This window comes from Ailuropoda melanoleuca, chromosome 8, assembly GCF_002007445.2.
Source record: "Ailuropoda melanoleuca isolate Jingjing chromosome 8, ASM200744v2, whole genome shotgun sequence".
In the NCBI taxonomy this organism is placed as follows: domain Eukaryota; kingdom Metazoa; phylum Chordata; class Mammalia; order Carnivora; family Ursidae; genus Ailuropoda; species Ailuropoda melanoleuca.
In genome coordinates this window covers 66,023,580-66,051,034 of record NC_048225.1, presented here as the reverse complement: position 1 = coordinate 66,051,034, position 27,455 = coordinate 66,023,580, and the positions used below count along the sequence as shown (strand labels likewise).

The window sequence follows — 27,455 nt, the reverse complement described above, 5'->3', positions numbered from 1 at the left end:
TTAAACTAATTGAAATTAAATAAAAGTAAAAATTCAGTTCCTCAGTCTCACTGGGCATATTTAAAGTACCCGGTAGCCATACATACATGATTAGTGAATAGCACATCGGACAACATAGGGATAGAATATAGCTCACAGCCAAAGATGTCAGTCAAGGGAGCCTGGGTCAGGCTAAATATTTTAGTTAGATTTTAAGGTGAGGAGAATGATATAAATTAGCAAAAAATTATGATATTGAAATGATAGGGACAACATTTTAATGAAGTTGGTGTCTGAGTTCCATATGATTGGCATCATTTTCAGAAAACAGTTTGGAGATAATCACAATCTTGTCTGGTCCTTGGATGGTTGTCATTAGATTGAGATACTATTGATTCCTAGAAAGTGCCTTACAACATACTGCTTGTTAGCAGGGTATGAAATCAGCCTAGTGGATCTCGAGCCAAACATACATACGTTTTTCAATAATGAGCATTCTTAAAGATATGAAATAGTATTGAATAGAATGGAGAATGCATCAGAATGTGTTTAGTTTCACGAAACCTTTGTTTCAGTTATATATACATATTTTGAGTGTACAGGATCTCAGTGAAAATGAATTTCTTATTCTGGGTTGCAGAAGTTTTGAGAATCATTCCTCTGAGGCATACTTTTGATTGCTCACAGGTACACGTCTAAACAAAGCATTAATCACAGAATATCTTGGATTTAGCAATGAGATAGAAGTGTATTGAAGTATGCGTAGCGAGTAAAATGATAAAATGCGAAGTGAGGTATGTAATCTCCATAATAAACACAGCATATGGGTATAGTGACTTTCTTCCACAATCCTGAGCTGACTAGGAGTAGCCAAATTTGAATTTGGGGTTAACAGAATACCTTATTGGTTTGGTAACTGTCTTCCTTTAAATTTTGGTTTGACTACGAAGTCATCAAATTTCAACTTGAGGTTGCATCTTAATTCTTTTTTTTTTTAAGATTTTATTTATTTATTTGACACAGAGAGAGAGAGACAGCCAGCGAGAGAGGGAACACAAGCAGGGAGTGGGAGAGGAAGAAACAGGCTCCCATCAGGGGAGCCCACTGTGGGGCTCGATCCCAGAATGCTGGGATCATGCCCTGAGCCGAAGGCAGATGATTAACGACTGAGCCACCCAGGTGCCCCTTGCATCTTAATTCTTAAGAATCTCAGCTTCTTTCAAAAGTGAAAGTATGGGAAAAGCTGGCGGGCTGAGTCAGTGGAGCGTGAGACTCTTGACCTCAGGGTGGTGAGTTCAAGCCCCACATTGGGTGTAGAGATTACTTTTTTTTTTAAAGTGAAAGTATGTATTTAAGCCTAATTTGTATGGATTATAGAAAAATATCACTCAAAATCTCCTTAAATGATTTTTTTTTGAGTGGGGTGGAGGGGCAGAGGGAGAGAGAATCTTAAGCAGGTTCTACGCCCAGTCCGAGCCTGACATGGGGCTTGATCCGAGGACCCTGAGATCAAGACCTGAGCCGAAATCAAGAGTCTGATGCTTAACTAGCTGAGCTACCCAGGCGCCCCACCTTAAAGGATCTTAATAAAATAATTGAGTAATACCTATTTAGCCATCCCTAAAGATTAAGTTTTTTGTTTGACTGACACCTGATGTTTAATCTCAGCAGATATCCATTAAGATGTTTCAAAAGATGAATTCAGATTATACCTGGATCGAGAATATTTTTGACACAACATGGAATTCTTTTTGTTAGTCTGTTACTCTAAATTATTGGTTTATTTAAAGCTTCTTCCGCAAAGCTTTGTCATTTTTCAAGTTTTGTCTAAGCCTGACTTGGATATGTTTGCTTGAAATTCTCAGCTGTACAGAGTCAGCTTATTGAGTAACTTCTGCACAGTGTACATATTTGGAATGCTGTTTTCACACAAGAGGCTGGAAACTTGAGCGGCACTCCCTACCATGTTTTTAAAAGGCAAACTATGCCAGAGTCAGTGCTGTGCAGTCATTGTAGCTCATAAGTACAAGGCCCGAGGCTAGATACCGTGAAGAATAAAGATTCTCTGTGGCTGGGTTATGGGTATTCAAGTGACTTGAATCTTTTAGGACACATATGCAGGAATACATGGTGCAGAGCAGTATTTGGGAAGGGCTGTGTGCGGTACAAAGGGTTAAGGAGCAGTACGTTATGCACGGGTCTGTGGAATGGAGACCTCAGGGAGGTGCACTGGAATGGCTTTGGAGCCAGGCCTGGAATAATTGGTAGGGATCCTTAAGAATAATTATAGGACAGTCACACCTTGGAAAAACTTAGTGTTAGAATTTGTTATAAAGTACTTTACAAAGTGACCTTTTGAGAGTTAAATTATGTCATCATCACAAAACAGTAAGAGGCAAAATGTCTTGAGGCCCAAAAGAGTTCTTGACAGAAGAAGGTGGGCGCTATAGGAAATGGTATTTTGTGGGGATCCAGCAATTCCCAGGAAAAGAGAGAAGTACTTCCAGGAATTTGAACTTCTTGGTCGTTAGACATGTTGTGTCCTCTGCTCTATGTGGAGTTTCTTCAGTGAGGTATACCACAGCTGGAGTGAAATACTCTTTCAGGTACTTTCTCCCCACTGTCCATAGAGCATAGTGGTGAAGAGTATGGGCTCAGAATCATAGCTGGTCCACATCCCATTTAGAAATGGAAGTAGGAAGTTTAGAAACTTACTAGCTGAATGACTCTTGGTGAGATATGAAACTTGGCTTCTTCGTTAGTATAATGGGACTAAAAATTACCTATCTGCCTAGGGTGATTATGAAAATTCAGTAAGAGCTGTGGTCTGAAATGTCTAACACAGGGCCTAGTACATGACCCTCAATAAAGCTGTGAAATGCGATTTGTAATTTTATACTCACCCGGAAGCCTTCATCACTGATTTCTAGATTTCTTTCTGAAACAGGGTGCACAAAATAGATGCTTAAGTATTCTAGTAACCAAATGAGAGCCCCATCATAAGTTAAATTACAGCATTTTCAAACGATGCTGATTAGCATTAGTTTATCATTAAGAACCTAAATTATTTCTGGGAAATCTGGAAATGCTCTGTTTCTGAGACTCAGTAAGGCTGTGGACCCACTTGAATGAATCTACTAGTGTTTAACGCCCACCGGTGAGGTTTCTTGGGAAGGAATGGTGGCTGACTTTTCCTGAGCGTTCACTGTGGGCCAAGCACTCTGCCGAGGGCTTTAGGTGCCTTGTCTGAGCCTCACAAATGACTCTTACAGGTGGATACAATAGTTCTCCACTTACAAATGAGAAAATTGAAGCTTGGAGATGTTAGGCAGCTTGCCCTAAGGTCAGCACCAGAATTCGAGCCCCGTCAGCCTGGGTTCTCAGCCTCTGCTGGACTGCCCAGCATTCAAATCCAATTCCACTTCCTTCCAGGAAGATGAGCTGACATGAGGTGTTTTTGCCTCTCCAAGCCTGGGAGTCTTCATCTGAAACCCAGTGTGAGTACCTCCCATGTGGGGCTTGCTTGGAGGATTAGATATAAGATATGTGAAGAGCCCATCACGGTTTCTAATGCGTGATGGAGACTCAGTGAGAGAAAAGTGTAATTGGGGCTCTCTGCTTCCCACTTCCTCCTTGGCATGTGACCTGTGTGTCTCTCAGGTACACTAAAACCTTGGTACTGTCTTTTCTTTTTTTTTTTTTTTTTAAGATTTTATTTATTTATTTGACAGAGAGGGAGACAGCCAGCGAGAGAGGGAACACAAGCAGGGGGAGTGGGAGAGGAAGAAGCAGGCTCCCAGCGGAGGAGCCCGATGTGGGGGCTCAATCCCGGAACGCCGGGATCACGCCCTGAGCCAAAGGCAGACGCCTAATGACTGCACTACCCAGGCGCCCCTAAAACCTTGGTACTTTCAGATATGTGTCAGGGGCGCCTGGGTGGCTCAGTCAGTGAAGCGTCTGCCTTCGGCTCAGGTCATGATCTCTGGGTCCTGGGATCGAGCCCCATGTCAGGCTCCCTGCTCAGCGGGGAGCCTGCTTCTCCCTGTCCCTCTGCCTCTCCCCCTGCTCGTGCACTCCATCTCTCTCTCTCTCAAATAAATGAATAAAATCTTAAAAAAAAAATAAAAGAATGTAACTAGACTATTTAGAAGACAGCCGAGGCTGTTCCTAGTTTTAAGGACTGACATTTTCCCTGCATAGTCGCATGAATTTCTTTTCACTGCTATGATCAAGTATACATACCACGTGCCGTTTTAACGGTTTTTCACTATACCATGCCGTGGCATTAGTGACACCAAGGCTGCTGTGTACCCATCACCACTGCGTTTCCAAACCTTTTCCCTCACCCTGAGCAAAAACTCTGCAACCATTACGCCCTCCCTTCTGACAACCAATAATTTGTTCTCTGTATTTATGATTCTGTTTTTTTGTTACTGTCAGTTGTTGGTTGGTTGGTTTGGTTTTTAGACTCCACATAGAAGTCAATCATACCATATTAGTCTTTCTCTATCTGACTCATTTTACTTAGCATAACACCCTCTAGGTCCATCCATATTGTCACGAATGGCAAGATTTCATTCTTTTTTGTGGCTGAGTAGTATTACATTGTGTATATATACCACATATTCTTATTCCATTTGTCGATCAATGGGCACTTAGGTTGCTTCCATACTTGGCTATTTTAAACAATGCTGTGATAAACGTAGGGGTGTATATATATCTTTTTAAATTAGTGTTTTTGTTTTCTTTGGGTAAATACCCAGCAGTGGAATTACTGGATCATCTGGTATTTCTATCTTTAATTTTTTGGGGAACCTCCATGCTGTTTTCCAGAGTGGCTGCCTCCGTTTGCATTCCCACCAACAGTGTGTGAGAGTTCCCCTTTTCTCCACATCTTCACCAACACTCGTTATTTCTTGTCTTTCTGATCCTATGCATTTTGACTAGTGTGAAGTGATATCTCCTTGTGGCTTTGATTTGCATTTTCCTGATGATGAGTGATATTGAGCATGCTTTCTTGTTTTGTTGGCCATTGGTGTGTTTTTTGTTTGTTTTGTTTTCTCTTTGGGAGAATCTCTATTCAGGTACTCTGCCCATTTTTAAATCAGATTATTTGGCTTTTTGGTCTTGAGTTGTGCAAGTTTTTTATATATTTTGGATACTAATCCCTTATTGGATATGGCATTTGCAGAAATCCTCTCCCGTTCTGTAGGTTACCATGTTATTTTGCTGGTTTCCTTCACTTGCAAAAGCTTTTTATTTTGATGTAGTTCAAACATTTATTTTGCTTTTGTTTCCCTTCTCTGTGGAGAAAGATCCAGAAAGGTGGTGCTGAGGCCAGTGTCCAAGAGTACACTGGCTGTGTTTTCTTCTAGGAGTTTTATGCTTTCAGGTCTCACATTTAGGTCTTTTTAATCCATTTAGAGTTTATTTTAGGGTATATTTCGTATGAGAAAGTGGTGCAGTTTTCCTTCTTTAACATGTAACTCTTCAGTTTTCCCCACCGTTTACTGGAGAGATTGCCTTTTCCCCAATGTATAGTCTTGCCTCCTTTGTCATAGATCAATTGACCATATCATTATGGTTTATTTCTGGGCTTGCTATCCTGTTTTATTGATCTTTGTCTGTTTTAGCCACATACATTTTAAAAGTCATTCAAGCTTGGGTTCTCTCATGATAGTAATCTCAAAGACACTTCATTAAAATAATAACTGTTTTTAAATTAAAAATTATACTCTATTTGGAATTTATTTTAAGGCTAAACCCAAGTTAATATAGATATGTGGTATAAGGAAAATGATACCATCCAAATTTAGATAAAATTTTATGTTTGCTAACCAGTACTATTATGTCTGAATCAAATAAAATATTCCAGCTACAAAATATGTTGGAAACATATGATACAATCAGTGCAGGACTAATGGGTTTTTTTTGTACTTTGTTTTCATGTTTATTTACATGTTTCTAAACACCAAATAAGCATTTCTATTAATTTGAAGAATTTAGAAAATCACTAAAATTTTTCTCAGATTACTGGAATGTTATACTTGATTCAAACCCAAAATACTAATTGGCAAGCAAAAAATTTCAAAATCTTGCTAGCATCATTTTCCTTAAATGTAATATACTTTTGGATGATAAGAGGGGACAAAACATGTCTGATAAAAGGCTTAGAATCTGTTTTCTATATCTTTACAATGTTGGAAGGATCCTTGGAGCAGATTTAGATTTTCCAAGTCTAAACTAGTCTAGAGTTAATCATGGCCCTCTTTTTTTTTTAATTGTAGAAAAGGAATTTGCTGACAATTCTAAGGTACTTTCCAGGGCTTATTTTTAGGAAGTAAATGATGTAATGAGTATTGCCATATACTACCTGAATTTTCTATGTACCTTTTTTTTCAATTTATTTAAAAAATATCTGTAAATGTGTTTGTTTGCAAATATTGCTGCTATTCAACCAGACAAGTACTTATACAACTTTTGTTTGGTAAGTGTCCAACGATAACATGAGTGATTGATTTTAGCGGATAACCAGTAATCATTTAACCAGTAATTTATTTCATTAGAGAAGTGGCCCCATGGTACACAGTAAAATAATTTAGAGAATTTAAAAAAACATATGAGGACCAGGGTTCCATGGACAAGTGCTCCAGGTAGTAAACGTGCAGCCAGAGTGGAGAATAGCTGTATTCAAGCTGAGCCCGCTGAGGTTGGGTGGGGTTGTGAGTGCGGAGGAAGTAGAAGGAATGAGCCTTGGTCATTTCCATCCTCTCCCTACTTACAGTAAGACAACCCAAGAGCAAAGGAAATTCAAAGATCACTGAGAATCCAGAAGTGAACTAGCTTTTTCCTTTGTGTCTTTGCAGACATGGAAGGACTTGATTGAAACGTAAATGGTTTCACGAAAGATGCTCTGATGGATGACAGCGGAACTCCTACAGATAATCTGCAGGTAGAGTCACAAGATGGGTGTCATCCCGGTGACAGCGTGGGAAGCATAGTGACACACTTGCCTTCTGCATCAGATGAAAATGATAATCAGCTGGATGAGGACGGACAGGAGTGTCTGAGCAGTGGTGACGGCGCCATGGGCAAACCTGACGTGCTTGCCCAGGACAGTCTCAACAATAACGAAAACTGCCCACCCAGCAGCGGTGTCTGCGTGCGAGAGCTCCGAGGGCACTTCTTGTGAAGGCCCCAAGGATGGGCAGGCCCTCGTGGGAAGGGACAAAAAAATACCTGCAAGAAGAAGCCCAAGAGCCAAAAGAGGCACGACTAGGAAGATACCACAAGGTATTTTTAAAAGTTATATTTTCTACTATTCTTTACCTAAAAATAGTCCGTACTGTCCTGTGTTTTGCTTTACTTCCCTTGAGATCGTCTGGAGCTACTTCTCCAGCAGCACATGGAGATCCAGCCGTGTGGCGTGCGACGCACATGACAGCTTTCCACAGTGTTCCCTCACATGGGTGTGCGTGATTTATTCACCCACTCTGTATGGCGACTCCTAGTAATTTGCTCTAATAAATGTACTGAAATTGAAGTTATTTGTACATGTTTTCACACGAGGTATTTTAAGTACATATAGTCTTCTTCCTTTATAAATTAGACCATTTTCTACCAGTATCAGCCTTAAAAATATCCTTCTGTCATCACTGTGGTTTTGATCTCATCTGTGAGTTTTTGTGCTGGTATAGTTTTTATTTTATTTATTTTATTTTATTTTATTTTATTTTAATTTGAGAAAGAGAGTGAGAGCAGGGGGAAGGGCAGAGGAAAAGGGAGAGAGAGAATCTCAAGCAGACTCCACGCTCAGTGTGGAGCTGGATGCAGGGCTCGATCGCACAACTTTTTTTTTTTTGAGAGAGAGAGAGAGAGGTGCTGGTACAGTTTTAAATTCTTTACTGGGTGTTTCCAAGTCACTTAGTAAGAGAATAGTATGTGTTAACATATATTGATATACATTTTATATCAATGTTGAAAACACATCTAGCTTTCATTATCTGTATCACTCTGGTTANGAGAGAGGTGCTGGTACAGTTTTAAATTCTTTACTGGGTGTTTCCAAGTCACTTAGTAAGAGAATAGTATGTATTAACATATATTGATATACATTTTATATCAATGTTGAAAACACATCTAGCTTTCATTATCTGTATCACTTTGGTTACAAAGTAATTAGGAGTATTTCTTTTTCCTTTTTCTTTTATTTATTTATTTATTTATTTATTTATTTATTTATTTATTTATTTTTGCAGAGTATTTCCTCATTTGGTATATAGTGTGGCACTTAAAGTTTGGAGCTATGGACTTTTTTTTCCTGAATCACAGGGCACCCTTGGGAAAAGGCAGCCTCTGGCTATTTTCCATCAGGAACATGTGGGACTGGAGCATTCTGGCAGGTCCAAGGCTGGGACTCTGTAGTCTAGCGCCACCTTACCTAAGCCAATAGTCTTTGCATGAGGCTCAAGAGAAAGAAGGGGAGTGTCTCCTCTTCTTCTGCCTCTTTGGCTGCTTAGAAATATAGTCGATCTCTTCTCCTACCGATCTTCCTACTTCTTATGTTCCATAAATGAGTGAAACCATGTGGTAATTGTCTTTCTCTGCTTGACTTATTTCACTTAGCATTATCTCCTCCAGTGCCGTCCATGTTGCAGCAAATGTTGAAAACTCGTTCCTTCTGATAGCTGAGTAATATTCCATTGTATATATGGACCACAGCTTCTTAATCCAGTCATCTGTTGAAGGGCATCTCGGTTCCTTCCACGATTTAGCTATTGTGGACAATGCTGCTATGAACATTGGGGTGCATATGGCCCTTCTCTTCACTACGTCTGTATCTTTGGGGTAAATACCCAGTAGTGCAATGGCTGGATCATAGGGTAGCTCAATTTTTAACTTTTTAAGGGACCTCCACCCTATTTTCCAAAGTGGCTTTACCAACTTGCATTCCCACCAACAATGTAGGAGGGATCCCCTTTCTCCACATCCTCTCCAACAATTGTTGTTTCTTGCCTTGTCAATTTTTGCCATTCTAACTGGCATAAGGTGGTATCTCAATGTGGTTTTGATTTGAATTTCCCTGATGGCTAATGATTTTGAACACTTTTTCATGTGCCTTTTAGCCATTTGTATGTCTTCATTGGAAAAGTGTCTGTTCATGTCTTCTGCCCATTTTTTGATTTGATTATTTGTTTCCCGTGTGTTGAGTTTGAGAAGTTCTTTGTAGATCTTGGATACTGATCTTTTATCTGTAGTGTCATTTGCAAATATCTTCTCCCATTCCGTGGGCTGCCTCTTACTTTTTTTGACTATTTCCTTGGCTGTCCAGAAGCTTTTTATCTTGATGAAGTCCCACAAGTTCATTTTTTCTTTTGTTTCTCTTGACTTTGGAGATGTGTCAAAGAAAGGGGGGGTAAACAGAAGGGGGAATGAACCATGAGAGACTATGGACTCTGGGAAACAAACTGAAAGCTTCAGAGGGGAGGGGGGGTGGGGAAATGGGATAGGCCGGTGATGGGTATTAAGGAGGGCACGTATTGCATGGTGCACTGGGTGTTATATGCAAGCAATGAATCATGGAACTTTACATCAAAAACTAGGGATGTACTGTATGGTGACTAACATAATATAATAAAAAATTATTATAAAAAAAAAGAAATATAGTCAATCTCTCCATAGCCTGTTTCTTTTTGGTTGTTTGTTTGTTTTTAAATTTGGAGTAAAAGATGAAACTTTCCAGTTCATAAATTTATCCTTCTTTATTCAATAAAGTGGTTTGATAACTTTTTAATGTAGTTCATAATTAGGTTTTCCAGTTAACTGATCCCTTCATCTTTGCTTTTCCTTAGTTTGCTTAAAGAAAATTAAAATAAATTTTGAAAAGAGATATGAGAGCCTTTTCTTAAAAGACCCAAGATAAACAGATGATGTATGTAGTGCTATTTGTACATAAATTGATTTATCCAATGACTATAATTCAAGAGCAATTTGTGCCTCTCTAATGCGTTCTTTTGATGTTTTTTAGGAACTGAGACCTAGTTGAGTATGTATATGGGTCAATCGTAGCTCCTTTTATTCCTTCCTTCCGTGACCTTATTTCATTTTCCCTAGGTGTGATTGTATTACTTAAAGTTATTTGGTATTTATTATCCAGTGAGCAGATATGTGTAGAATTACTATGTCCTAATGCATTTGAAATATGTGATTTATAAAACTTAGGGGTAGTCTTTACATAGGTTAGCTTTAAAAGTATTTTATATATCTTAAATAAAATGAGTTTAAAAGTGCAAGAAAACTGAATTAAGAGTTGCAACCCCTATATTCAAATCTTACTTCTGGTTTTGGTCACTTGGTGAGACTTAACCATTCTGTACTTCAGTTTTCTCGACTGTATAATGATGATGTTCATCCAAATATATCTATAAAATTCCTTTCTGAGCTATGAATTCCTTAGATTCCTGAGTGGAGATGGTATGGTCCAAACTTGGTTAAAATTTGGTGATTCACCTCTGTACCTGTGTAGTTTTTATATGTAAGAGGTACATTTTTATTTGCACCTTGAGTGTTTTGTTTTGTTTTGTTTTGTTTTTTTTAAAGAAGGGAAGTGTGGGTGGGCAGAAGAATTTTACTCTGGGTGGAAGGATTCCCAGGAGGGAAGAATTACTTCTTGCTAGACCTGGAGGGACCTGGAATGGGGAGCTTTAGGATGGCCTGGGAACTCTCCTCGCTGTACCCAGAGAGATCCCTGGAGCCTGTTCTCTTTCAGTACATACCCCATCACCAGTTCTGAGTGATCAAATGTGTCTGAGATCTCTCTGGCTAGCCTGTTTCTCTCCATCTCCACAGCCACAGTTCAACGTCATCATCTTTAGCTGGAGTAAAGCTGCCTAAAGATGTCTCCATCTTGTCGCTCCCAAATCCATTCCCTGTGTCCTAACAAACAACGCAGAGTCCATGCATAGGTGTCTAGACTTGGGCATGGTAGCTCTTCCATCACTCTGAAATTCTAAGATCCTAAGTAAATGAAGTTCCAAAATTTTGCAGATGGGTACTCTTCTAATAATACAATAGCTTTTCAAATGTGAAATGATATATAAAACATGATATTCAATTCCAGACCAGAAATAAGTTTTTTAGGTGCTCTCTCAATGCTTTCCAAAAAAAATATATTAAGGTGAATTTATTTACTCTTATGCCTCTTTACCTAGTTTAATTTGTAATAATTTTTTGTATATCCAAAAGCTAGTGCTAGAAAAAGAAGTAGAGCAATAGAATTAGGAGACCTGTCATTATTTACGGGTTTTCTGGAAGCAGCACTTCTATAAACCTGCTAAAACCTTGAACTCAGCCTGTCATCATATTATGAGACTTTGTTTCCTTTAGAGAGTTGAATCCCTGTAATATCGTCAACTAAGCAGGGTTTCAAGCTGCATTACATCAAGTTTTCATTATAATTGAATCTGGCATAGCTTTAAGTAAATATCCTAAAAAGGAATGAAAATTAGCCTATGCATTTTTAACAGCTTGGGGTGCCTGGTGGCTCAGGCAGTTAAGCATCCGACTGATGATTTCAGCTCAGGTCATGGTCTTGGGGTTTTGAGTTCGAGCCCTGTGTTGGGCTCCCCATTGGGTGTGGAGCCTGCTGGAGATTCTCTCTCACCCTCTCCCTTGACCCTTCCTCCCCCCCAAATTTTTTAACAGCTTTATTGAGATATTCACATACCATACCCTTCTACTTAATGTGTGCAATTCACTGATTTTTAGTATCTTCCCAGAGCTATACAACCATTACCACTGTCAATTTTAGAAAATTTTCATCATTCATCACACAAAGAAACCCGTACCTACTAGTGGTCACGCCCCATTGATCCCAGCCCTAGACAACCACTAATCTACTTTCTTTCTTTATAGATTTGTCTCCTCAGGACATGTCATATGAATGGAATCATACAATATATGGTCTTTTATGACCGGCTTCGTTCACGTAGTGTAATGATGTCAAGATCCATCCATGTTGTACCCACACATATCAGTGCTTTTTTCTTTTTATTGTCAATTAATATTTCACTGCAATGAATATACCACATTTCATTTATCTGTTTGTCTGCTGATGGACATTTAGACTGTTTCTACTTTTTGGCTATGCTGAATAATGCTCCTGTGAACATTAGCATATGAGTTTTCACGTGGACATGTTTTCCCCTTTTTGGTTATGCATGCCTAGGAGTAGAATTGCTACATCATAAACAGACACTTTGTTTAACTTGTTGAAGACCTGCTAAACCATCTTCCTAAGTGTCTGCACCAGCAAAATGTGAGAGTTATAATTTTTCTACATTTTTGTCCACACTTGCTAATATCTGATCCTTTGCTTTTAGCTACACTCTTTTTTTTTCAGATGTAGCTTACATGCCATAAAATTCACCTTCATGAAATGTGCAACCTCCTGGTTCTAATATATTCACATAGTTATGCAACCATCACTAGTATGTAATTCTAGAACATTTTATCCCCCTCAGATAAATCCTGTACCCCTTAGCATTCTCTCCCCATTTCTCTGTCCCCACCCCGCAGCCCAGCCCCTGGTGACCATTAACCCATAAATTTTGTGTGGTTGTAAAAGGCAAGTTCAGATGAAGTGTTTGATGGTTGTCATAGAACATACTGTATTTACTCAGTCACCCAGTATCTAAGCATTTAACCAAACAGTTCAGCAAATGGCAAGAAGCCAGAGATAGGCAGCACATGGAAATTGAGAGAGGAAGAACATCCAGATTGACTTGCCGCTCATAGTCAATGCCCTGACTTGTTCCGCTGGTGGCCTCCAGCTCGGTGGTGACAAGGAGTGTGTGAAAGCTAGAGGAAAACGAATCTTGGAAACGCGTCTGTGGCTGGAGTCAGGCTTGCGCAGTAAAAAGACTAAAGACTTCAGCTTTGCCTCTTCCTACCCATGTGACCTTAGGAAATAGCTCGTTTCCCTGAGCCTGTTCCCTAATCTGCAGGAGGGCTGATCCTACCATTTTTGCAAGGTTGTCCTTGGAATGAGTGATCCTGGACGTGGACGTGAAGCACTTTATCAAGTACCCAACCGAAGCGAGGTGCTTGTAAATGGTAGTTGGTAGTCTTGTGTACGTCACGGGACAGTTTCTGAGTGGTGTGACCAGGAGCAACATTCAACAAAATTAAGAAATTGATTTAATTTGACTTTAAGTCCATATTACCTCTTTCATCAGTATCTTTCTTATCTCCTAAGATCTATTTTGATACTCTCGTTTCTGGCTTACCTGTCCCTGCCTTGCTGCCCTAAGGTATATTCTCCACAACCTCTTTCCAGTGCCACCTTAGCTTAATGTTAGGTACCATGTGCCTGCTGGCAGCCTAATTGACGTCTATGGTAATAACTGCTAACACCATAAAAATAACTGATGATGCAAATGCAGATTTGAATTTTACCGATCTGGCTTCCACCCTCGTAGAACCCTTAGAGTTGACCCCCAAACCCGAATGTCTAGCGGAGTCAGCTGACTGATGTACGTGCTATAGTTTTGGCCACGATTGAGATACTGGGATTGATGAGGACTTGGATACGGCAGGACCGTGCATACCTACCTAAGAGCATTCGAATTAAAACATGGAAAGGCCCAGCTAACCCCGTCTAAGAATGCTAGATTCTGGTAGTGATATTTAGGGGTTGTAACCCATTCTGTTCATTAGGTAGATAAATGGCAATTTAACTCTCATACAGACTATACAGTAAACTTTGAAGATTCCGAAGTCCTGATTTCCCTTCTCTCTGCTTCAGCTCTTTTAAACTAGAATTTCTTTGGAAATTGACCTATGGAAACCATACCCTCTCCTTTTTCTCTTCCCTCAGTGAGGGATTCATCAAAGAAGACAGATTGTATGTCTTCTGAAAGGTAGCTGTTTCCTAGGCAACAATAGAATAAAAGAGTTTCAGATTTACATAGATTCAAATAATTGTAGAGTCAGAGGGGACTTTAAGGTTCCTAGCCAAAATTCCCTTTATTTTTAAGAAAAGCCCCAATATGAAAAGTGCCTTAGTTTTCTCTTGCTGCCATAACAAATTACCACAATTTTGGTGGCTTAAAACCGACACAAATTTATTACCGCACAGCTCTGTAGGTCGGGACTCTGACACGGGTCTCAAGGTGTCAGCATTCTTTTCCCAGGGCTCCAGAGAAAATTTAGCTTCCTGTCCTTTCCAGCTTCTAGAGGCTGCATTTCTCAGCTGGTGGTTGCCCTTCCTACATTTTGGCCAACAATGTCACGCCAGGTCCCTCCATGTATAAAGACCTTTGTGATTATGTTGGGACCACCCAGATAATTTAGGGTAATCTGCCTTTTTTTTTAAGGTCAACTAATTAACTAATAACCTAATTCTCATCTGCAGTCTAATTCCCCTTTGCGATGTAATGTAACATATTTATGGAGATTAGAACATGGATATCTTTGGAGTCCATTTTTCTATCCACAGCAAACAAATCTTTTTTAAAGATTTATTTTTATTTCTTTGAGAGAGAGAGTGAGCGCGCGCATGCACAAGTGGCAGGTCGGCAGAGAGGCAGAGAAGCAGACTCCCCACTGAGCAGGGAGTAAGACATGGGGCTTGATCCCAGGACCCTGAGATCAGGACCTAAGCAGAAACCAAGAGTTGGAGGCTTAACTGACTGAACCACCCAGGCACCCCCACCACAAAAATATTTTAACATAGCCTAGATGATGAATTTATATCCCGGAAGAATTCTTCCCCTTATAAAATATTTTTTACATTATTTTGTATAACCATACAGGGTTACTTAGTCAACAGACATTAATTGAGCATTGTATGTATGCCAGGCACTATAATACTGTTGGTGAACCTGCCTTTGAGTTTTGTGCTTGAGTATGGGAGCTACGTAACGGACAAGTTCAGCCTAGCAGGGTGGGAGTCATGGCTGGTACTAAGTCAGCACACGGCTGTGGAAATGCTGTTCTGGAATGGCTAGGGGAGCCTTCCTTGAGAAGTTGATGAGATCAGACACCCAAGCTAGGACAAGTAAGCGCTCGCTAAGGAAAGGCGAGGGGAGAGAGGGCCAAGGAAGGAACTTAGAAGTAGCTCACCGCGGACTAAAGCCCAGAGGATTCTCAGAAGGAAACATCCCACATTTCAGCAACTGTCGATATTCAGATTGTCTGGAGCAGAGTAGAAGGGAAGAATAAATCTAGGGGAAATAGTAGAAAGTACAACAGTGGAGAGATTGAAGCTCGAGAGATCAACATGGTCCAGGTTATAAAGGATTATTGTTTTGTAATAACCAGTTCGAGCCTTCCCGGCAAGTTTGAACAGGAGTGATGTGATGGGAGTTGCAGTTTTTAGAAAGATCGCTCCATCTACAGTGGGAGAATGGTTTAGAATAGTACAAGATTAGAGACCGTGCAACTGGTTAAGGGGCTTTTGCAATAATCTGTGCTGGAGATGCTGCTGGTGGTTCTTACTGAGCGAGTAGCTGTGGGGCTGGAGAGAAGTAAGTGGACTGAGAGTTATTAAGGAGGTGGAATTGACTGGACGGGTCATCGATGAGGTGTGGACAAGAGTGCAGGATTAGCCCCAGTTGTGTGGTATAGGCACGAGATGCATAATAATGCTGCCTACAAAGGTGGGAATATGGAGAGACAAGGAGCAAGTCTGGGGAGAGGAGGGCGGAAGGCAATGTGGCAATTTGGGGTCAGGTGTTGGGGCCCCTTAGACATCGAAGTGGATATTTCAACAGGCAGTTGGTCTAGATCTCAGGACTGTGATCTTGGCTAGTGATGTAGCTTTTGGAAAGCTAGAAAGGGTCTTAAATGATCTACTTGAACCCCTTTTTATTTTTTTAATTTATTTTTATTTTTCATTTTATTGATTAATTGATTGATTCTTACTAGATCACCAGTTTATTATAAAAGGATATAACTCAGGAACAACCCGAGGAAAGGGATGCATAGGCGAGGTCTGGGGAAAGGGCGGGGGGGGTGGAGTTTTCCACTCCCTCTCCAGGCACAGTACTCTCCCACATCCCAACGTGTTCACCAACCCAGAAGCTACACCCCTTAGTTTTTATAAATGAGGAAATTCAGGTTTAATCTGCAAAGTGCCTTGTCCGCTTCTGAAGGAGACAGGAGGAGAAAGGGGATGTGAACCCAGGGGCTCCTGTTGAGCCAGATGTGTTTCCTGTGTAGCAGAATTCTCCTTGTCCTGCTGAACACTGAGGTTCTCCCAATGACATTAATAATAATGATGGTAATTCGCCAACTTGTATTAACTTTCTACTGTGGAAATATTTCCCAGGCAATAGAAATACAGCGATGACAAGACAAATCTTGCTTTAACCCTCAGGGACTCCTCCTGGAGTTTAGTGGGAAAGCAGGCATTAAGTTAAATCATACAGTTGTCACAGGGGTGCGTGGTGCTGGAAGTCAGTGCCAGGAGCAGAGCCTTGGGGCAGGAAGGAGTGCTGTTTGCTTGGGAAACTGACAAAAGTTCCGTGCGTGGAATGGAAGGAACGGTTTGGAGGATGGCGGGCATGGGCTTCAAGTACAGTCTCAGAATAAGCACTAATGAAATAGTGAAAAGCTTTCACGGACAGCTTGGGTGGTGGTTGATAGTTTGGGGGAACATGTCACCTACTTCTATTTTTTGAGATTATATTTATTTATTTTTGAGAGAGAGAGAGAGATCACAAGTAGGCAGAGTGGCAGGCAGAGGGAGAGGGAGAAGCAGGCTCCCCACTGAGCAGGGAGCCAAATGCAGAACTTGATCCCAGGACCCTGAGATCATGACCTGAGCCGAAGGCAGACCCTTAACCAACTGAGCCACCCAGGTGTCCCCATGTCACCTACTTCTAAAGACGATCCTAACCTGACAGCTAGAACGGTAGAAATGTGTGCTCTGCTCTCCTCTAGCTCTTCCAACAGACAGTGCCATTTCCAGGAGCATTGGGAATGGGGTTTGTTGCAACCGAAAAAACAAACATATACGGGAAGGGACAGCAGAATACAATGAAAAAGGAGAAAATTAGGGAATTTTGCATGGTCTGTGTGTTGTCTGCTACTGCATAACAAATCCTCATAAAATTTAGCAGCTAAACACAACAGACATTTTTTATTTCACGGCTGTTCCTGTGGGTCAGGAATCTGGGTGTGGCTTAGCTTGGTGCCTCTGGCTTAAGTCTCTCATGAGATTTCGGTCATGCTATTGGCCAGGCCTGTGGTCATGTCAGGGCTTGGACTGGGGCTGGAGAATGTGCTTCCAAGGTCGCTCAAATGGTATGGAGCAGGCCCCAGCCCCTCCCTGTGTGGCTTACCTCCCCGTACCTCACCTCATGCCTTACACCATGACCGCTGGCTTCCGCCAGGGGTAGCAGTCCAAGACAGAGCACCCCACATAGAAGCCACATTTTTTTAAAGTAAACTCCACGCCCAGTGTGGGGCCTGAACTCACAACCCTGAGATCAAGAGCCACATGCACACTCCACTGACTGAGCCAGCCAGATCACCCCAGAAGCCTCTCTTTTTCTGCGATATAATTTAAAAACTGACATTCTGGGACACCTGGGTGGTTCAGTCAGTTAAGCATCCAACTCTTGGTTTTCGCTCAGGTCATGATCATGGGGTCAGGAGATCGAGCCCCAGTTCCAGCTCCCCTCTCAGCACAGAGTCCACTTGAGGATTCTCTCTCTCTGCTAGTCAGACAACTTTTTTTTGTGATTTCAGTCATGCTCTGACAGCTATCTAGAAAGAAGGTGAAAAAGAAGGGAATTCCTATCAATCTGGCTTTTCAAATTATTTTTATTTATTTATTTATTGAATTTTATTTATTTATTTGACAGAGAGAGAGGCAGCAAGAGAGGGAACACAAGCAGGGGGAGTGGGAGAGGGAGAAGCAGGCTTCCTGCTGAGCAGGAGCCCAGTGTGGGGCTTGATCCAAGGACTCTGGGATCTTGACCTGAGCCAAAGGCAGACGCTTAATGACTGAGCCGCCCAGGCGCCCTGACTTTATTTTTCTAAGACTATTTTGTTACTGATTTCACAGAACTCAGCTTAATGGAAGCATACATTCGGGTAGGATGTTTAGGGACTTGACTTCTCAGTTTTCTACTGTCAAAGTCAGACTTTCCGAAGTTAAATAATTTTCTGTGTAGTCTCCTTTTGGTGTTTTGGTTTGTTTGTTTGTTTGTTTTCCACTCTCCAAATGTTTGCCAGTAGTCCCTACAAAGAGTAGATGTCTTCTTATCTTTATTTAAAATAATAGTTTCTAAACACATTCACAGAGTCAATACTGTACTTAATTAAAAGGGCTTTTTTTCTAGTTGTTTTGTTGTATTCTTAACAAAGTTATTACATCCATCTGGCTCTCTAATTTTGAAAAAAAGCACACAAGTAGGCGTTTGAGAAATGTAGCCATCGGACCAAAAGCATGTAGAGGGTATAGCCATACAATAGAATATTATTTGGCAATAAAAGAATAAAGTGCTGGGGCGCTTGGGTGGCTCAGCTGCTGAAGCGTCGGATTCTTGATTTCGGCTCCCGTCATGATCTTAGGGTTGTGAGATCGAGCCCCGCATCTGGCTCTGCGCTGGGCATGGAATCTGCTTAGGATTCTCTCTCTCCCTCTCCCTCTGCCCCTTCCCACTCCTCCTACATGCACACTCTCTCTCTAAAAATAAAGAATAAAGTACTAAACATGTATTACAATATCAAAACCTTACGTCAAGTGAAAGAAGCCAGTTACAAAAGAACATATGTTATATGATTCCATGTAATATGACATGTCCAGAATAGGCAATTCCCTAGAGACAGAAGGTAGATCAGTGGCTACCTAGGGGTGGGGACGTTGGGAGAAATAGAGATGGGTGCTAAGCAGGATAGGGTTTCTTTTTTGGGTAATGAAAACTTTGTAAAATTGATGGTGGTGTTGGTTACCCCACATTGAGTCTACTGAAGCCTTTGAACTGTATGGACACTGAAAGTGGGTGAATGTATTCTATGTGAATTATAGCTCAGTGAAACAGTTTTGAAGAAAGCTGTGATGATATGAAGAAACAGTTGGGGTATAGTCTTTTGTCTGCTAAATTTGAAGATTACCGGCTTAATGGAATGCGACATAACATCTTTTCTTTTCTTTTTTCTTTTCTTTTTTTTTTTTGTAAACCGCAGTGAATTCAGCATGTTTCTCTGTGTTTTTCTTTTGACTCTGGAAGGTTCCGAGTTAACTCTTGGTTTTCTAAATTTTTCTTTCTCATATAATTCCATTAATGCAAAGAGAATCTGATGTCAGTAGCTTTATGACAATCACAATATTAAGGAAGGGAGGGAGGCTTAAAGGAAAATTTAGCAATCTGGTTTCCTTTGGGTAATTAGGTCCCCCCCTCTTCTTCCACAAATAGGTACTATTTTTAAGTGTTGAATTTAAATACATATCTTTACATTTGTTAGAGAAATAAAGCATGTGTAACTTAAGTTTATAAAAGATCGTGTTTCTTAGCGGCCACGTCAAATTTGATAATTTTATTTATCCTAGAGAACCAAGGAATATTTTATATTTGATAGCTAGTGAAGTCAGTGTGCTTGGAATGAACTGAAAAATGTGGTAAAATTTAGCCATTTTGAGATTTGCAGTGCACTTCTAAAGGAAAAATATATTAATTGCATTTAAACTTTGGTGGTGCTTAAAATAAAAAAAAAAAACCTTTGGTGCTTGTCTGTAGACCTTGATTAAAAATTCTGAAAATCTGCATAATTAAATGCATTCGTAGGGAAATCTCTTCATATTTTTAGTTTTTAATAAAATGAGTTAAAGTATAAAATGTCTAAGCAGACTTCTAAGAGGAAGATTAGGGAATCCAATCCAGCTCGTTGACATATTACACAAAATTTAGAGTCTAAATCCCAGCAATATTTATGTGTACTAATTTATGTGTGCTTTGAATATGAATTGAAAACAGCCTGGAGCAATTCTAGAAAGTGGTGGAACTTGAGGGAATAGCTGTGATAGGAAGGGTGTAATTTAGAACTGCTCATGGGATGACCTGCTTTTACAACATAAGAGTCCGTGGACGTGGAGACTGGCCTTTCACAGCTCCTGTGGGAGCATCTTTGGCATGAGTCTGTTAAATTCCCTTTGAGTCTCTTGAAATGCTTTTTCAGATCCATTGTGTATTTGTAAAAATGTAAATATTGAGTTCAGGAGACTCAGACAGTTTGTATCCAAAGTAAGTGAGCCTTTTGTATGAAAGAAGAAAAGATACAATGGTCTTTGAGCTCCAGGCATGTCTGGCTGGAGGCAGCAACAGCGTGAATATGGAGTTAGGCTTGTCGATCTAGAGGGTGGTTCTGCAGGGCTCATAAAATTTCTGATGAGTAATTAGAGCTCTGCTTCTTTAAGAGTTCAGCAAAGCTCTTAAAAGGGCTCCTTCCACTCAAGAGAGACGTGTCCTTCGTGGCATCTATCTAAGAGGAAAATAAGGCTATTCTTTGAAGGTTACACAGTGCTGTCCCTCGGAGTCTCTATGATGGCACATTGCCACTAAAGCCCTGAAAACATGCGTGATTTAACGAATACAAGGAGTGCACCTTCAGTCTTTTTGGAGTTCTGTCCCTCCCAACAGTCCTGAAGCATTAAGTGATTTTCAAGAAGCTGCCTAAAATAAAGTCTGGCGGCTGTTTTTATGTCGTCCCACCCCGGTATCGACGCTGAAGTCACCTGCCGGACACTCAGTGGAGAGACCAGCACTCCCACGTTGAGTGCATCCTAAACGCTGGCTGTCTGTCGCGTGTTACTCTATGTCATCCTTAGCCATGCATTTATGAGGAGTCGGGTCCAGTCCCTTAGGTCCCCTGGGCAGCTTGCCTGCGGCCCGGCTCCCAGCCACAGCCACAGCCCCACCCTGCTCCCTCTGAAGGCAGAGGAATGTGCGGGGTGGGGGTAGATGGTAATTGTGCCCGGATTACATAAAGAATCCCTTTGACCCCAGGTCAGGTCATAAGGAAGTTGGTTTATTTTCAGATTTATCTCACTCACAACACTTGTGTCTAGTGTTGAGGAAAAGGAAGGAATACTTCCCTTTACAACTTAAATGAGCTTAGCCAGGAATCAAAGGTATTTAGATATGAGCGCTCTCCTCTCCGAGTTTATGGCACTCACCAGAACCTTGCGGTGAGGAAATGTGGGAGGAAAAAGGAGCAAAGCACAGAGCCGGCCATTGGAGCTACATAAACCATTGTTTAAAAATCTTTTTTTTTTTTTAAGATTGATTGATTGATTGATTGATTGAGTGTATGTGCGAGCAGTGGGGAGGGGGCAGAGAGAGGGAGAGAAGCAAACTCTGGGCTGAGCAGGGAACCTGACCTGGGGGCTTGATCTCACAACCTTGAGATCATCACCTGAGCCGAAACCAAGAGTCCACCGATCAAATGACTGAGCCGTCCAAGCACCCCTAGAAATTATTTCTTATCCGTCTTCCAGAATTATGGCCAAGGTATACATCAGCATAAACAAGTGAGGCAGTTTGAGGAATTCAGTTATGTAATGGCTCCAAGAATCATAACATGAAATCATAGAACTGAAGGGTTTTTTTGCCTTTTATTATTTTAATATTGCAGTAAAACATGTATAACATAAATGTGCTATTTTAAGTGTGCAGTTCAGGACCATTAATTACATTCACAATGTTGTACAACCATCACCACCGTGTCCAAAATTTTTATCACTCCAAGCAGAGACTCTGTAAGCCTTAAGCAATAGCTCTGCGTCCTTCCTCCCCCAGCCCCTGGTAACCTCAGTTCTGCTTTCTGTCTGTATGAATTTTCCTGTTGTAGATAATTCATCTAAGTAGAGTCATATCATCATTTGTTTTTTTGTGACTGGCTTCTTTCACTTAGCATAATGTTGTCAAGTTCACCCATGTTGCAGCATGTATATACCACGTTTTGTACATCTGTTCATCCGCTGATGACTATCCCTTCAACTTTTGGCTAATATGAGTAATGCTGCAGGGCACCTGGGTGACTCCATTGATCAGACTCTTGATTTTGGCTCAGGTCATGATCTCACCCTGCGCTCAGCAGGGAGCCTGTTTGTCCCGCTCCCTTTGCTCCTCCACCCCCCCCCACTTGCTCACTCCCTCTGTCTCTAAAATAAATAAATAAAAAATATTTTTAAAAGTGTGAATAATGCTGCTGTGAACATTGGCATACATATATCCGTTTGAGTGCCTGTATACCTAGAAATATACCTATTTTGTGTATATACCTAGAAATGGAATTGCTGATCATATGGTAATTCAAATTTAATGTTTTGAGGAATTGCCAAACTGTCTCCCACAGCGGCTGCACCGTTGTACATTCCTATCAGCGATGCACGGGCCGGGGATGGGTGGGGGGTTCCCAGTTTCTCCACATCCTCACTTACTGTCCGTCTGTTCAATGATTGCCATTGTTCTGTGTTTGTCTCAGCCTATTGATAGCGATGCCATGGGCTAGAAATGCCAGGGGGCACTTACCTGAGCATGTATTACTTGAGGCGACCCCCACAGACATTTCCCTGACTAGAGCCAATGTTGTGGCTGGACAGGCCCTTGTGGTCCTTATCATGATTGCAAGACACACCTCAGTAACAACCATAAGTGAACTTTGAAAAAACAAGGTTTGTAATGTACAAGTTCTAGAGGGTACATTGCATGCCCAAGGCCACACAGCAAGGTCACCTGTTGAAAAACAAAAGGAGAGCAGACTGGGGTTCTGCCTTTATTGGGTCAAGGTTGGAGCTCCTAGGACTTTGTGGGTGAATTTAAAACAGAAAAACAGGAAATAAAGCACACAAAGGGAGAAGGGGTTGGTCAAATGGTGAGTTATCTAGGTCAACCAGGGCTTTGTGAAAAGGGGAACTACATGGGTGGGGTGGCCTGGCCTTCATCTAGTTGTGTCTCTGGCAGCATGTTAGTTCCAGACCAGCACTTATATTATAGTCAAAAAACAAATGGCCAGGCTTACACTGTAGCCATAATAACGGGTATAAACTGGTATCTCATTGTGGATTTCATGTGCATTTCCCTAATGGCTGGAGATGTTCAGCATCTTTTCTTGTGCTTATTGGCCATTTGTATATCTTCTTTAATGATATGTCAGTTCAAGTCCTTTGCTCATTTTTGAATTGGGTTGTTTGTCTTATTATTGTTTAGTTGTAGGAGTTCTTTATGTATTCTAGATATTAATCCCTTATCAGATTTATGATTTGAAGATATTTTCTTCCATTCTGTGGATTCTCTTTTCACTCACATTATAATGTCCTATGATGCAGAATGTTTTTAATTTAGACAAAGGCCAGTTTATCTAGTTTTTTCTTTAATTTGCTGTACTTTGATGCCTTTTCCAAGAAATCATTGGAAATCCAATGTGACGAAGATAACTCCTCAAGGTTTTCTTCTAAGACTTTTATAGTTTTAGCTGTTACATTTAGGTCTTTGATCCAATTTTTTTTTTATTAGAAAGAGAGAAAGTGGGTGCAAGTGGGGAGAGGGGCAGAGTGAGAGAGAATCTTTAGCAGGCTCCATGCTCAACGCGGACCCAACTTGGGGCTCCATCTCATGACCCTGAGATCATGACCTGAGCTGAAATCAAGAGTTGGTCACTGAACCAACTGAGCCACCCAGGCACCCCATCTTTGATCCATTTTGAGTTCATTTTTGTATATGGTATTAGGTAAGATCCAAATTCATTCTCTTATATTCTCTTACAGTTGCCCCATCAATTTTGTTAGAAACACTGTCCTTTTCACATTGAATGGCCATAGCATCCTTCTCAAAAATGAATTAACTGTGAGGGGCGCCTGGGTGGCACGGCGGTTAAGTGTCTGCCTTCGGCTTGGGGCGTGATCCCAGCATTATGGGATCGAGCCCCATATCAGGCTCCTCCACTATGAGCCTGCTTCTTCCTCTCCTACTCCCCCTGCTTATGTTCCCTCTCTCGCTGGCTGTTTCTATCTCTGTCAAATAAATAAATAAAATCTTTTTTAAAAAAATGAATTAACTGTGGATATGAGAGTTAATTCTTGGGTTATCAATTCTGTACCATTGGTCTGCATATAATAGGTCTATTCTTATGCCAGTACCACAATATGTTTTTACTCTAACTTTATAGTAGGTTTTGAAATCTAGAAGTATGAGTCCTCTAATTTAGTTCTGTTTCAAGATAGTTTTGGCTATTCTGGGTCCCTTGAAATTTCATATGAATTTTAGGGTGGGTTCTTCTGTTTTGGCAGAAAACACTGTTGGGATTTTGATTGGGATTGCACCGAATCTGTGGATTGTTTGGGTGGAGCTGTCATCTTAACAACATTAAGTCTTACAATCCATGAACAGGGGGTGTCTTTCCATTATTTTTATCTTCTTTAATTTCTTTCAATATTGTTTTGTAGTTCTCTGTGTACAAGTCTTGTTTCCCCATGGCTAAATTTATTCCTAGGTATTTTATTCTTCTTGATGCTATTGTAAGTGGAATTGTTTTCTTAATTTCCTCTTCCAGTTGCTCATTGCTAGTGTATAAAAATACAACTGATTTTTGCATACTGGTTTTTTATGCTGCAACTTTGTTGAATTGATTTATTAGGTCTAAAAATTATGTGTAATTCTGAAGGGTTTTCTAGATGTAAGATCATGTCATTGGCAAATAGAGATAGTTTTACTTCTTCCTTTCTACTCTGGATGCCTTTTATTTCTTTTTGTTCCTTAATTATTCTGGCTAAAACTTCCAATATTATGTTGAGTAGAAGTCACAAAGGTGATCATTCTTGTTTTATTTCTGATCTTAGGGGGGAAACTCCCAGTCTTTCACTTGAATATGATGTTTGTTGTGGGTTTTTCATATATGGCCTTTATTATATTGAGGAAGTTCGCTTCTATTCCTGATTTTTTGAGAGTTGTTATCAAAAAAGGGTGTTGGATTTTGTCAGATGTTTTTTGTGCATTATTAGCTGATAATGTGGGTTTTTTTTTCATTCTAATAACATGGTATATTACATTGATTGGTTTTATGTTAAACTACTCGAGTTCTTGGGATAAAACCATCTTTATCAAAGTGTATAATCATTTTAATATGCTGCTGAATTTGTTTTTCTTGCGTTTTGTTGAGCATTTTTACATGTACTTTCATAAGGGACATGGGTCTACAGTTTCTTTTTTTATAGTGTCTTTGTTTGGCTTTGGGATCAAGATAATGCTGGCTTCTTAGAGTAACTTAGTGTTTCTTCCTCTTCAAATTTTGGGAAGAGTTTAAAGATAAATAATGTTAATTTTTCTTTAAATGTTTGATTGAATTCATCAGTGAAGCCATCCATTCTGCTAATAATTGCCTTTTAATTGGGGAGTTTAACCCATTTACATTTAGAGTAATTACTTATAAGGAAGGACTTACTTCTGGCATTTAGCTATTTGTTTTCTGTCCTACATGTTTTTTGTTCCACAGTTCCTCAATTACTGCCTTTTTTCCCTTTTTAAGAAATTTTCTGTAGTGTGCCATTTTGATTCCTTTCTTTTCTGAATATTTTTAACTGCTTTTGTAGTAGTTTCCTTGGGGATTGCAACTGACATCTTACGCTTTTAACGGCCTAGTTTGATACCAGTACCTATTTTCAGTACCATACAGGCACTCTGCTCTTACACTTCTGTCTCTCCTTTTTTATTGTTACTATCACAGACTACAACTTCATATAGTGTTTGCTGATTAACATAGTCATAATTATTTTTTAATACATTTGCCTTCTAAAGTGTCTGGAAAAAACAGGAATTCCAAGCCAAAAGTACAATTATGTTGACTTTTATGTTTGTCTAAGTTATTCTTGTTACCAGTGTTTTTTTATTTCTTTATATGGGTTTGGGTTACTGTCTAGTGTTCTTTCATTCAGCCTGAAGGACTCCCTTTAGCTCTTATTGTAGTATAGCTCTGCAAGTAACAAACCCCTTTAGCATTTGTTCATCTGAGAATTTCTTTATTTCTCCTTCCATTTTTGAAGGATAGTTTTCTTAGATATAGAATTTTTGGTTGACTGTCCTTTTCTTTCAGTACTTTGAGTATGTCATCTCATTGCATTCTGACTTCCATGGTTTGGGAAGAGACATTAGCTGTGATTCTTATTGAAGATTCCCTTGTTCATGAGGCTTCTCTCTGCTTTCAGAATCCTTTTTTTGACTGTCACTATTTGTAAATTACATGATACTATACATAGAACATCCTAAAACTTCACCAAAAACCAAATAAACATAATAAATGATTCAGTAAAGTGGCAGGATACAAACTTAATACCCAGAAATTGGTAACATTTCTATGCACTAATAAAGACAGAAATTTAAAAAATAACACCATTTACAATTGCACTGAAAAGAATAAAATACCTAGGAATAAACTTAACCAAGGATGTAAAAGACCTATACTCTAAAAACTGTAAAACACTGATGAATGAAATTTAAGGTGATACACAGAAATGGAAAAATAGTCCATGTTCATGGATTAGAAGAATTAATATTGTTAAAATGTCCGTATTACCCAAAGCAATCTACACATTCAAAGTAATCCCTATCAAAATACCAACAGCATTTTTCACAAAACTGGAACAAATAATACTAAAATTTATATGGAAGCACAAAAGACCCTGAATAGCCAAAGCAGTCTTGAGAAATAAGAACAAAGCTCTAAAGGTATCACAATTCCAGATATCAAGATACACTACAAATGTGTAGTAACCAAAACAGTATGGTACTACACAAAAATAGACACACAGATCAATGGCACAGAATGGAGATGTAGAAATAAACCCACAACTACATGGTCAATCTATGACAAAGGAGGCAAGAGTGTACAAAGGGAAAAGGCAGTCTCATCAATAAATGGTTCTTGGAAAACGGGACAGCTACGTGTAAAAGAATGAAACAGGACCACTTTCTCACACCACACACAAAAATAATCTCAAAATGGATTAAATAAAGACTTAAATGTGAGACCTGAAGCCCTAAAACTCCTAGGAGAAAACATAGGGAATAATCTCTTTGACATTGGCCTAACAACATTCTTCTAGATATGTCTCCTGAGGCAAGGGAAACAAAAGCAAAAATAAACTATTGAGACTACACCAAAATAAAAAGCTTTTTTACATCTAAGGAATAAAAATTCCGGAGGTGGGAGGTTAAGATGGCGGAGGAGTAGGGGACCCCTTTTTCAGCCGGTCCCCTGAGTTGAGCTGGATAGGTACCAGACCAGCAGGAATATCCACGGAATCAGCCTGAGACGCAGGAAGATACATCTGGATCTCTACAAATGAACATCTCCAGCGCTGAGTATCGAGGTACGAAGCGGGGAGCCGTGAAACCGCGCACAGATATCGGAAGCTAAACAGAAGGGGGAGGGAGCCGCCGTGTCAGGGCGCCGGGAAGCGGTAGCCACCTGCA

General features: G+C 40.2%; 1 protein-coding gene across 1 annotated transcript in view; it reads left to right on the top strand.

Annotated features, from left to right (window-relative positions):
* The window catches only part of CNST (consortin, connexin sorting protein), a 117,083-nt gene that overhangs the window by 35,318 nt on the left and 54,310 nt on the right, over window positions 1-27,455 (top strand). Inside the window, 2 exon segments of the mRNA XM_002923917.4 lie at window positions 6,846-7,128; window positions 7,130-7,272. Coding sequence (XP_002923963.2) covers window positions 6,896-7,128; window positions 7,130-7,272 — 376 coding nt within the window. The 5' untranslated portion in view covers window positions 6,846-6,895.